The 12,509-nt window shown below is 40.9% G+C and overlaps 2 protein-coding genes across 2 annotated transcripts in view; both read left to right on the top strand.

The window, feature by feature from the left end:
* The first annotated feature begins 6,290 nt into the window (after window positions 1–6,290).
* LOC117523795 (pistil-specific extensin-like protein) lies at window positions 6,291–10,426 on the top strand. The gene is made up of 3 exons (XM_034185407.1): window positions 6,291–6,296; window positions 8,725–8,814; window positions 9,813–10,426. The coding sequence occupies exons 1-3, from the start codon at window positions 6,291–6,293 to the stop codon at window positions 10,389–10,391; spliced, it is 675 nt and encodes a 224-aa protein (XP_034041298.1). The 3' UTR covers window positions 10,392–10,426.
* LOC117522980 (RNA-binding protein 26-like) overlaps window positions 10,424–12,509 on the top strand; it is a 29,712-nt gene continuing 27,626 nt past the window's right edge. The window contains exons 1-5 of the mRNA XM_034184398.1: window positions 10,424–10,432; window positions 10,546–10,585; window positions 10,731–10,930; window positions 11,022–11,090; window positions 11,210–11,216. Of these exons, the coding sequence (XP_034040289.1) occupies window positions 10,424–10,432; window positions 10,546–10,585; window positions 10,731–10,930; window positions 11,022–11,090; window positions 11,210–11,216 (325 nt within the window). The remainder of the gene's footprint in view (window positions 10,433–10,545; window positions 10,586–10,730; window positions 10,931–11,021; window positions 11,091–11,209; window positions 11,217–12,509) is intronic.

Below are 12,509 nucleotides of genomic sequence, written 5' to 3'. Positions count from 1 at the left end.
GGAAGCTGATCAGTAATCAAGCCAGGAAGTGTTTGCTGTTTGTACACCTTTAAGTGTTCTGTGTGTAGAGTGTGGACTCACATAATGGTTCCTTCTTTCACAGACTCGGTTGTTGCGGCCACCTGGGGGGTGTCGGCGGGGTCCTTGGGTCCGAAACAGCTTCTGGCTCCGGACCATTAGCGCTGCTGGGAGCGCACCACGCCAGACCGCACCTTTTTTGTTATATTATGATCACTGTTATGTATTAAATTCAGTTAGCCTTTGTACCGTGCTCTGCTTATTTTATACTGGGTCCTTCAAACGCTGGTCGGTTCTCCGAGCTGCGTCCGACACATAACAAACATGTTTATTAGACCCCATTCCTACCAGGCTGCTCAAGGAAGCCCTACCATTATTTAATGCTTCGATCTTAAATATGATCAATCTATCTTTGTTAGTTGGCTATGTACCACAGGCTTTTAAGGTGGCAGTAATTAAACCATTACTTAAAAAGCCATCACTTGACCCAGCTATCTTAGCTAATTATAGGCCAATCTCCAACCTTCCTTTTCTCTCAAAAATTCTTGAAAGGGTAGTTGTAAAACAGCTAACTGATCATCTGCAGAGGAATGGTCTATTTGAAGAGTTTCAGTCAGGTTTTAGAATTCATCATAGTACAGAAACAGCATTAGTGAAGGTTACAAATGATCTTCTTATGGCCTCGGACAGTGGACTCATCTCTGTGCTTGTTCTGTTAGACCTCAGTGCTGCTTTTGATACTGTTGACCATAAAATTTTATTACAGAGATTAGAGCATGCCATAGGTATTAAAGGCACTGCGCTGCGGTGGTTTGAATCATATTTGTCTAATAGATTACAATTTGTTCATGTAAATGGGGAATCTTCTTCACAGACTAAAGTTAATTATGGAGTTCCACAAGGTTCTGTGCTAGGACCAATTTTATTCACTTTATACATGCTTCCCTTAGGCAGTATTATTAGACGGTATTGCTTAAATTTTCATTGTTACGCAGATGATACCCAGCTTTATCTATCCATGAAGCCAGAGGACACACACCAATTAGCTAAACTGCAGGATTGTCTTACAGACATAAAGACATGGATGACCTCTAATTTCCTGCTTTTAAACTCAGATAAAACTGAAGTTATTGTACTTGGCCCCACAAATCTTAGAAACATGGTGTCTAACCAGATCCTTACTCTGGATGGCATTACCCTGACCTCTAGTAATACTGTGAGAAATCTTGGAGTCATTTTTGATCAGGATATGTCATTCAAAGCGCATATTAAACAAATATGTAGGACTGCTTTTTTGCATTTACGCAATATCTCTAAAATCAGAAAGGTCTTGTCTCAGAGTGATGCTGAAAAACTAATTCATGCATTTATTTCCTCTAGGCTGGACTATTGTAATTCATTATTATCAGGTTGTCCTAAAAGTTCCCTAAAAAGCCTTCAGTTAATTCAAAATGCTGCAGCTAGAGTACTGACGGGGACTAGAAGGAGAGAGCATATCTCACCCATATTGGCCTCTCTTCATTGGCTTCCTGTTAATTCTAGAATAGAATTTAAAATTCTTCTTCTTACTTATAAGGTTTTGAATAATCAGGTCCCATCTTATCTTAGGGACCTCGTAGTACCATATCACCCCAATAGAGCGCTTCGCTCTCAGACTGCAGGCTTACTTGTAGTTCCTAGGGTTTGTAAGAGTAGAATGGGAGGCAGAGCCTTCAGCTTTCAGGCTCCTCTCCTGTGGAACCAGCTCCCAATTCAGATCAGGGAGACAGACACCCTCTCTACTTTTAAGATTAGGCTTAAAACTTTCCTTTTTGCTAAAGCTTATAGTTAGGGCTGGATCAGGTGACCCTGAACCATCCCTTAGTTATGCTGCTATAGACGTAGACTGCTGGGGGGTTCCCATGATGCACTGTTTCTTTCTCTTTTTGCTCTGTATGCACCACTCTGCATTTAATCATTAGTGATCGATCTCTGCTCCCCTCCACAGCATGTCTTTTTCCTGGTTCTCTCCCTCAGCCCCAACCAGTCCCAGCAGAAGACTGCCCCTCCCTGAGCCTGGTTCTGCTGGAGGTTTCTTCCTGTTAAAAGGGAGTTTTTCCTTCCCACTGTAGCCAAGTGCTTGCTCACAGGGGGTCGTTTTGACCGTTGGGGTTTTACATAATTATTGTATGGCCTTGCCTTACAATATAAAGCGCCTTGGGGCAACTGTTTGTTGTGATTTGGCGCTATATAAAAAAATTGATTGAATTGAATTGATTGAATATGTTTTAAGGACATCAGATTAATCTGCCCATCATAAAGGTTTATTTTTCAGGATCAGAGGTCATAAAGTGAGTAAAAATTACAACCCCACTTCCAATGAAGTTGGGACGTTGTGTGAAATGTAAATAAAAACAGAATTCAATGATTTGCACATCCTCTTCAGTCTATACTGAATTGAATACATTTAATGTTCAAACTGATACTTAATTGTTTTTGTGAAAATATTTGCTCATTTTGAAATGGATGCCTGAAACACGTTTCAAAAAAGCTGGGACAGTGGTATGTTTACCACTGTGTTACATCACCTTTCCTTCTAACAACACTTAATAAGCATTTGGGAACTGAGGACACAAACTGAGTGTCATGATTGGGTATAAAAGGAGCATCCCCAAAAGGCTCAGCCGTTCACAAGCAAAGATGGGGTGAGGATCACCACTTTGTGAACACCTGTGTGAAAAAATAGTCCAACAGTTTAAGAACAATGTTTGTCAATGTTCAATTGCAAGGAATTTAGGAATTCCATCATCTACAGTCCATAATATAATCAGAAGATTCATAGAATTTGGAGAACTTTCTACATGTAAGCCGCAAGGCTGAAAACCTACACTGAATGCCCGTGACCTTTGATCCCTCAGGCAGCACTGCATTAAAAACTGACATCATTGTGTAGCGCAGTGATTTTCAACCTTTTTTGAGCCGCGGCACCCTTTTTATATTTACAAAATCCTGCGGCTCACCACCAACCAAAATAATATTATAATGCTATTACCTCTGGTTTTGCGCAAAACCCAATTATGGCAATAGAAAATCGATACAGAAAACACCGCATTTCGAAAATCCTCAAGCATTTTGCGCTCTGATCTCAAGTAGGGCTGTCACGATTAGGAATTTCTGGAGACGATTAATTGTCAGACAAATAATTGCGATTGACGAATATATTGTCTATTTTTTTCTTTTTTTCCCCTTCTTTATATTCTACTATTGTAGTATAATTACACAACTGTGGAAGAACGTTTGGCTTCTGTGAGTGGAGAAACTGGGAATGGTGCTACATTTTTATTTTTATCTTCATTTTACATACAGTCCCAACTTTTTCTGATTTGTGGTTGTTTCTGTTGCATTTCTGAAATTGTTTCTCCTCATCAGTCACGTTTTGTGCTTAAACACTGCATTAAGCCCATATTGAACAAATAAATACCTTTGGAAAATAACAGCTGTTAAAGTTCAGAGTTCTCACCTGCTTTTTGTGATCTGTGCGTCTGAACATTGTTTTTTTTTTTGTGGCTCTCAGTTCATTCATATATTCTCATTTTTTAAATATGTTTTTAAAGCTATTTGACCGTTTATTTCATCTCATGATCTCATAAATTCAGCATACGACGCGCACATGGTGTGAACAGGACGGTAACGGCAGAATCACACCTTTAGAGAAAGTTCAGAGAGAAGTAAAGGCAGCTTCATGTTTCCGTTTTGTTAACGTTCACTTGGGTTAAAATCCTCTCTCTGCTCCGCGCTCGCTGCGCACTGAACGTGTCGCGCCTGCATTCAGGAATCTCCCTCAGCCACCCCCTCCCTCGCAGTCTGAAGCCTGTTAACTCCACGCGCGCGCACACACAGGCACAGACACACACACCGACAGCTCCGCGTTTTAGACGGCTTTTGAAGGAGACGGCACTGTTTTAATCAGCCGACAGCCTCCTTGTTATTGTCCCGCCTTAAGACGAGAGCGAGGCTGCAGCACGTTTGACATCAGATTCTGAGTCGTTTTATGCTTTGTGGATAAAATAAATAATTCACGGTAATCGCGAATATGAAAAATACCCACGGCACCCCTGACGATCGATCACGGCACCCTAGGGTGCCGCGGCACCCCGGTTGAGAATCACTGGTGTAGCGGGATGAAAGTCCCGGGTCCCAATTGAAAAGACGTTCCCGCTAGCTTGGCTAACGGGGAGTTCCGCTTTGGCTGACCTGGTAGAGGAACGGTCTTTTGGTGCGAGCCCCGTTCGATCCCCCACCGTCGTCCCAGCCACGAAGGTCCTGCTGCTTCAATCGTGTAAAGGATCTTACCACGTGGGCTCAGGAACACTTCAGAAAACCATTGTCAGTTAATATTGTTCATCCCTACATCTAAAAGTGCAAGTTAAAACTCTACCATGAAAAGTGAAAGCCATACATCAACAACATCCAGAAACGCTGCCACCTTCTCTGGGCCCGAGCTTATTTGAAATGGACAGACGCAAAGTGGAAAAGTGTGCTGTGGTCTGATGAGTCCACATTTCAAATTATTTTTGGAAATCATGGATGTCGTGTCCTCTGGACAAAAGAGGAAAAAGACCATCCAGATTGTTCCCAGTGCAAAGTTCAAAAGCCAGTATCTGTGATGGTATGGGGGTGTGTTAGTGTCCATGGCAGAGGCAACTTACACATCTGTGATGGCACCATCCCTCCCTTCATTGGCTTCCTGTTAATGCTAGAATAGAATTTAAAATTCTTCTTCTTACTTATAAGGTTTTGAATAATCAGGTCCCATCTTATCTTAGGGACCTCGTAGTACCATATTACCCCATTAGAGCGCTTCGCTCTCAGACTGCGGGCTTACTTGTAGTTCCTAGGGTTTGTAAGAGTAGAATGGGAGGCAGAGCCTTCAGCTTTCAGGCTCCTCTCCTGTGGAACCAGCTCCCAATTCAGATCAGGGAGACAGATACCCTCTCTACTTTTAAGATTAGGCTTAAAACTTTCCTTTTCGCTAAGGCTTATAGTTAGGGCTGGATCGGGTGACCCTGGACCATCCCTTGGTTATGTTGCTTTAGACGTAGACTGTGGGGGGGTTCCCATGATGCACTGTTTCTTTCTCTTTTTGCTCCGTATGCATCACTCTGCATTTAATCATTAGTGATCGATCTCTTTTTCCTGGTTCTTTCCCTCAGCCCCAACCAGTCTCAGCAGAAGACTGCCCCTCCCTGAGCCTGGTTCTGCTGGAGGTTTCTTCCTGTTAAAAGGGAGTTTTTCCTTCCCACTGTGGCCAAGTGCTTGCTCATAGGGGGTCGTTTTGACCGTTGGGGTTTTTCATAATTATTGTATGGCCTTGCCTTGCAATGTGGAGCGCCTTGGGGCAACTGTTTGTTGTGATTTGGCGCTATATAAGAAAAAAGTTGATTGATTGAAGTTGATTGATCAATGCTGAAAGTTAAATCCACATTTTGGAGCAACATGCTGCCATCCAAGCAATGTCTTTTTCAGGGACGTCCCTGCTTATTCCAGCAAGACAATGCCACAGTGTGGCACTAGACTGGCCTGCCTGCAGTCCAGACCTGTCGCCCATTGAAAATGTGTGGCGCATTATGAAGCGCAAAATACGACAACAGAGACCCGGACTGTTGAACAACTGAAGTAGTACATCAAGGAAGAATGGGAAATAATTCTACCGACAAAGCTTCAACAATTAGTGTCCTTAGTTCCCAAACGCTTATTGAGTGTTGTTAGAAGGAAAGGTGATGTAACAGTAGTAAACATACCACTGTCCCAGCTTTTTTGAAACAAGTTGCAGGCATCCATTTCAAAATAAGCAAATATTTGCACAAAAACAATAAAGTTTATCAGTTTTAACATTAAATATCTTGTCTTTGTGGTGTATTCAATTGAATATAGGTCGAAGAGGATTTGCACATCATTGTATTCTGTTTTTATTTACATTTTACACAACATCCCAACTTCATTGGAATTGCAGTTGTAAAAACACTGAAACCAGAATACAGACACAAAAAATGGAATAAAAGTTGGTTTATTTTCTGGTATATGGATTATGAATCTTTTTTGTTCTCTTCATGAATCAAATAGAACTAAATGAGTCATTTAAACTTTTCTCTCTTTTATTACAAATAACAGTTTCATGTTTTTATTTGCTCCACTAGAACTGAATTTATTTTATCAAAAATTATCTTTTATGACTAAGATGTTGTGATACCCTCTTTGTAACATGAAGCTGTGATGTCCACCTCATGACCATAATGTGTGTGGGGCTTAATACATAAACATCATATTAATTTAAGCTCTCATGAATTCTGGAATCATTTCTGCCACAAACCTCAAAGAGAGAAGTCAGAAACACAAGAGTATAAATTTAAAACTGTGAACACTCCACTGAGGTGACACTCTTTACATTTAACAATGTTTCAAAATAAAATATACAGACAAAATACTACTGCAAAATCATAATGAAGTTGATGTACTGTAGTGTGTATTTTGTGTAATTTGTGGGTTTCTTTGTTAAAACAAATTAGGACATCAGATTAATCTGCTCATCATAAAGGCTGATTTATAAAAACAGAGAAAAAGTTGGTTATTATCAGGCTGAGGTATGTGCTGTCTGAATGCTCTTCTGGTTTTAATATTTTCATGAATTTTCTAAATATACCATTAAACCTTTGTGTTCCTTTCAAAAACCAATCACAACTAAGGGAGTCAATTGAACATTGACAAATTTTCTCTTTATTTCAAATATGTTACAATCATAAAAGTTAAACTGGTTCATCTTTTATTTTTTTACCCATTTAAACTGACACTCGTTAATTTAAATTTGTCTCAAAAATGATTTTTTGTGACCACTGATCTCTAAATAATACTGGATAGCTCATTGGCCAATATTTTTGAAGCAAACCGGCCCCATATTACCACTCCGATGTTCCGCTACTGATCGCTCTTTTCTATTGATCTTTAATTAGGCGCAGGCAACTTTATTCTTTGTAATTTTGTTTAAAAAAAATACCTTCGTGTGCACGTATAACCTGCGCAAATTGCCTGATCAAAGGCTGTGGACAAACATTTCACCTGTGAGTATCAATCAATCAACTTTTTTCTTATATAGCGCCAAATCACAACAAACAGTTGCCCCAAGGCGCTCCACATTGCAAGGCAAGGCCATACAATAATTATGAAAAACCCCAACGGAGTATGATTGAAATGGGTAATGAACAACAATTTGAAGAGTTCTATCCCTTATTCCAGCATATAGGCAAAGATAATAATAATAAGTGGCTTATTAACACAACATGTGTAGCCACATGTGTTTTGTGTTGGATGAACTACATACATATATATAGAGAGAGTGATGCTTGCGGAATGATAATTTTTAGAATTGAGTATTTGTTCCTGTGAGATATGAGTAATTGAGAATAGAAGGGAAGAAAGTGTCAAAGTAATAAAAGAAAGAAATTAAATCAAATAGCTAATCATGGCAGACATAGATTAGGAGGAATCAATCTTACATTATCTGAAGAACAAAAATAAGTAAATGAGAGAATAAGCTCAGCTATTACTTGAAATTGTTGACGTTCTAATAAACTGTCTATGTGCCGTCTGCATAAGTTGGGAGTGGCAAGATGGCCGCCAGTTTACTTCAGTGGATTGTATGGAGACTGGGGGCCAATGAGCCACACAGTAAAACATAAACAGATCAGTGATTGTTACTATGGTAACTAATGTTTATTTGCCATCTTTGAAACATGAAGCCCCGCCCACCACGAACTGGGCGGGGCTTAACGTTCCAACGTCATCTCTCGACTATTTAACTGACGCTTTCATTAACTGTGGAATCAGTTCTGCCATCACCCCAAGGAGAGAAGACAGAAAAACAGGAGCAGAAATTTTAACTTGTTTACAAACCACATAGGTGAGATTCTTTACATTTAACAGTGTTTTAAAATATATATATATATACATATTACTGTTAATATCAGAGTATATTTTGTGTAAATTGTGGGTTTGTTTGTAAAAACTGTCCAAAATAATTCATAGTATACAGATTATTTGGAGGCACTGAGATGTTAATTAAACAGAACATTTAGAATATTTCAAACAGTAAACTGAGTGAACCTGACCCTGAACAGTTTATTTCAATGTTTCACCCACAATAAGTTAAGCTTTCTTTAAGCTGAACTACTTAATGAAACTTGAGACAAGCTTCAGATTGTCACTGCTGGTCGTTTTTAGTAAAAGAACGGATTTTTAGCACCACCCCACCACAAAAAAAAAAAAACAAGATTTTAGCTAACGTCTTCTTGGTGCTGTCAAGTTAGACTCAGTGTTATTGAACAATGACGCTGTAACTTTCACAGTAAAAGTCTTCCACAGGATTTTGGTTTTCAAACTTTTACTTGAAGTGTTGTTGGAGACATGATCTTATTTAACTTTGCTGCCAGTAACACCAGACGGTGATTCTCAGTGCTGTTATATTTAGAAACATCAATTGTGGAAACAATTGTTTTGATTTCTAATCTTTCTGTTTGATGCTTTTATCGTGTAAAGCACTTTGTAACTTTCTATTAATTTAGTGATTATTATTTTTAATTTCTCCATGTTACAGCAAACATGTTGGACGACATTCTCCTTGGATTCATTCAAATGAAGGAAGAGGCTGAATTCATGAAGAATTCAGTATTAGAGGACCCTTATGTTGACACCACGTTGGAGGACTGGTTCCAGAGATATCTGGACCAGGAATCTTCTCCTCCTGCACCTCCTGAGGAGGCACAGGTGAGGCTGGACAGAATGCGCTGTCAGCAGGAGTGTTACCTTATTACATCATTCATGAAGGTTTATTCTTTCAAATGAAGCAGCACTTTAAAATGTCATAAAAGCAGGAAATTTGTCTTCAGTTTAATCGAAAGCAACACATAAAAACAATTATTTCAGTGACACATAAAACATGAATGTAGGTTTGACAGAAGATCAGCCACAGGAGAAAAAAACTTATGAGTACAAATACTTCTCAGTACTCCTAATGATATTCACTCACTCATCTTCAACCGCTCACTCCAATAGGGCAGCACAGTCTCGTTTGAACCCCTGTGTGATATCGTGGGATTTGACCACTTATGGGGACAGCCTCCCATTGCACAATACAAACACAGCATAACTTCACACGGGTAAATGTGTACTGTTTTGTTTTTGGCTGCAGTCAACGAAGTAGTCGCAAAAAGTGCAGGTTTTTTTCGGTTCCAAGGGAAGACGAGACACATGGAGAGGTCGTGTCGGTAGGTGTTAGCCTACAGAGCTAACCAGAGTAGTTGCGTTCTCTCACATGTACAACCGCCTCGACACATTTGAGCTCCGGGTCATAAACAAACCACAAAACATGTCCACTTTCCACCACATCGTCACTTTTTCTTTGTATTTTCACTTTGTTTGCTGTGTAATTTGCCCACAAACACAGAGAGGGCTGTCCCAGGATGTAGGATTATTACATCATATGTGTCATATTTTAACCCCTTAGCGCCGGCCCTCAAAAGAGACTGCGCTGCCCAATTAAGGGTCACAGGGGGCTGGAGCCTATCCCAGCAGTCACAGGGCGTGAGGTGGGCTTCACCCTGGACAGGAGGCCAGAGTGTCACAGCTCCTAATGATACTTTATTTTGTAAATGAAAGAAGCAGCTGTTGTAATGAACAGTTTTAATTAAAGGAGAGGCAGATTTAGGACAAACATGGACAGAGGACATTTTGTCATAACTGGTTGTGTTTGCTTGTTTCTCCAGGATTTGTATGATTCCTTCATCCCGGACTTTGTCTGTCCTGAGGACACAGATGGGCCTCTGGAAGTCCCTCCAGACTCTCCTCTCCTTCCCACCTACAGCGTTCCTCCAGTGGTCCCTCCCTACACCGATGCTCCTCCCACCTGCGAGGCCCCTCCTCCCAATCCTCCTCTGCCACCATCCTTCATCCCCACCATCACTGACACTCCTCCCACCTGTGAGGCCCCTCCTCCCAATCCTCCTCTGCCACCATCCTTCATCCCCACCATCACCGACGCTCCTCCACCAGTCCGTCCCCGCACTCCTTCCCCACCCAGACCTCACATAAAAAAACCGCCAAACTCATTTATGCTGTTTCGCCAGGAGCAGCGCCCCCTTGTGGCGGCACAGAATAATATCACCGACTGTGCCGCCATCAACAAAATTCTGGGACAGATGGTGAGTGTTGTGTGCACACTCCTGCACGTGCACAATCTTGTCGTTGTGTCAGTGTTGACTAACGGTGTGTTTTCGTCTGTTTGCAGTGGAAATCACTTTCTGAAATCGAAAAAGAAAAATATCGCAGACAGCAGAAAGAGTTGAGCGAGCGACATTATGAGCTCCACCCAGACTGGATGCCCACTGTGAGTAAACAGATCGAACATGTTGTCAGTGATAAATGTCAGATGTGTTTTTATCAGTTCATCCATGTAGAAAGTCTCAAGTGTCTTTTTTATTTTGTTTTTTTTTTTTGCAGTCCACAAAGAGAAAGGCAGACGGCCAGACCCGGACTGAAGGTGAGAAGATTTCCCCAAAAGACTTTAAAGAAACACAGCAGCCTTTTCAGATTAAAGTGTTTTCATATTTAAATTAATAAATGCAGTTTTAATAAAATAGTGAAATGATGTGAGATTGTTGATGTTCTTGTTGTTTGTGTTGCAGAACCAAAGAAACGACGTAAGAAAAGGAAGCAGACAGAAGAGACAAAGAGGAAAGATGACGATGACGAAGACTGCCACACTGTTCAGATCTCAGTCAGGATCCCCACGAAAAGCTTCTGTGCGTTTTGGGAGGAACAGCGCAGCCGTGCACCCGAGCAAGACTCCTTCCAAAACGACCACCACAAAAAGATGGAGCAGATGGTGAGTGTGCACGCTCCTGCACGTGCACAATCTTGTCGTTGTGTCAGTGAGCGTGTTAACTGATGGTGTGCTGTTTGTTGTCTGTCTGCAGTGGGATTCTCTGACTGTCCAGGAAAGACATGTGTTCTACCGTCTGGGTCACGGGTTGGCCGTCAGGAAGGTGAGAAACACTCAGATCACACATGTTGTATGTTGACGACACTCACACATGACTCTTGTTTTTAGCAGCTGACATCATGTAGAAAGTCTGTGTTTTTTTTTCCTTCCTTTTTTGTGCAGGTTGGAAGTGAGAGAACATCCTGACGCTGACAGTCAGCAAACAAACATTATGCACGTGCACTTTGTGTTTGGATTTTTTTTATATATTGTCACAATAATAAATTATCTTCACAAAATAAAATGTTTCTTTGCAGTCAATGTTTTCCCCTAAAAACCAGTACGTCAGAGAAAGAAGCGCTGCGCAGCAGCGCGACACTCGCTCATGGTACATTGTGTCCCAAACAGGAAGTGCCAAATTTTGAATCCACAGTGAAACAGGAAGTGTCAAACACTTCCTGGATTGACAGTTCCTGGACAGACAAGATCCCATGGAATCTCATGGGAACTCAGTGGCAAGTTCACACTGAAACAGGAAGTGCCAAATTTTGAATCCACAGTGAAACAGGAAATGTCAAATGTTGAGCACTTCCTGGCATGGGTGGCGCTAGAGCGGAGGCCAGGGTTGCACTGGTCTCCCCTGAAATCTGATTGGACACAGATGATTAAAATGTCACGGCACCACACATCTGGTTGAAAGACCTGCATTTTGAAATCAGTTAGTCACATCGACTGCTTGGTTCCTCCTGTCCAGTAACTGGTGCTGTGTACCACAAAAAGTTCTAATCCACTTTAGTAGAAGAAGAAAAATGTTTTCCTCAGATTTGAACTGAACATGTTGTTTGAACCATGGACTTCTAATGACACTAAACTTATATTGGTGAATAAACGACTGTATTTTATGCCAGAAATGAGGTCCAGGTTGTTAAAAGCAGCATTTCTCCTTTAATTCGGTTTGCCTTATATACACATATTTAAGCTCACAGACAGCAGCTGGTTCATGCTCTGTGGGCTTATTAGTGCAGCAGACAACTAAAACAATCCTTCAAATGGTGATACAAGCATCAAATTCAGCACAAATACACCTTAGTATACTTTTGGGAAAAAAAGCGACTGGCCACGTGAATATTCAAGAGGCAGCCAGGTAGGGGTCAATTGAAAATTTGCCCAAGGGTCGAAATTTAAAAACGCTCCAGTCAAATTGAAAACTACATCACGTTACTTGTCTGATCATCAAGATTCCAAAAAAGTATAGTTTGGACTATCTATGACTGAATGTTATGGAGATATGGGGTAAAAACAGCAAGAATGGTGACAAAGGTCAATTTCAGTTTGTACAGGGGTCAAAAGTTAAGTGGCTCCAATTCCTGGAGTTTGCCAAAAGGCACCTGAAGAACTCTCAGACCGTAAGACACAAAATTGTCTGATGAGACAAAGATTGAACTCTTGGTGTGAAAGTCAGCCATCATGTTTGGAGGAAACC

Source organism: Thalassophryne amazonica, chromosome 13 (assembly GCF_902500255.1).
Source record: "Thalassophryne amazonica chromosome 13, fThaAma1.1, whole genome shotgun sequence".
Taxonomy (NCBI): domain Eukaryota; kingdom Metazoa; phylum Chordata; class Actinopteri; order Batrachoidiformes; family Batrachoididae; genus Thalassophryne; species Thalassophryne amazonica.
Note: the sequence above shows the minus strand (reverse complement) of the source record. Positions and strands in the feature narration are given on the sequence as shown.

Excerpts from the sequence above, each read along its gene's own strand:
- LOC117523795 (XM_034185407.1), top strand. Across the intron at positions 8,815-9,812 it reads CACCTCCTGAGGAGGCACAG|GATTTGTATGATTCCTTCAT; the intron begins GTGAGGCTGGAC and ends TTGTTTCTCCAG.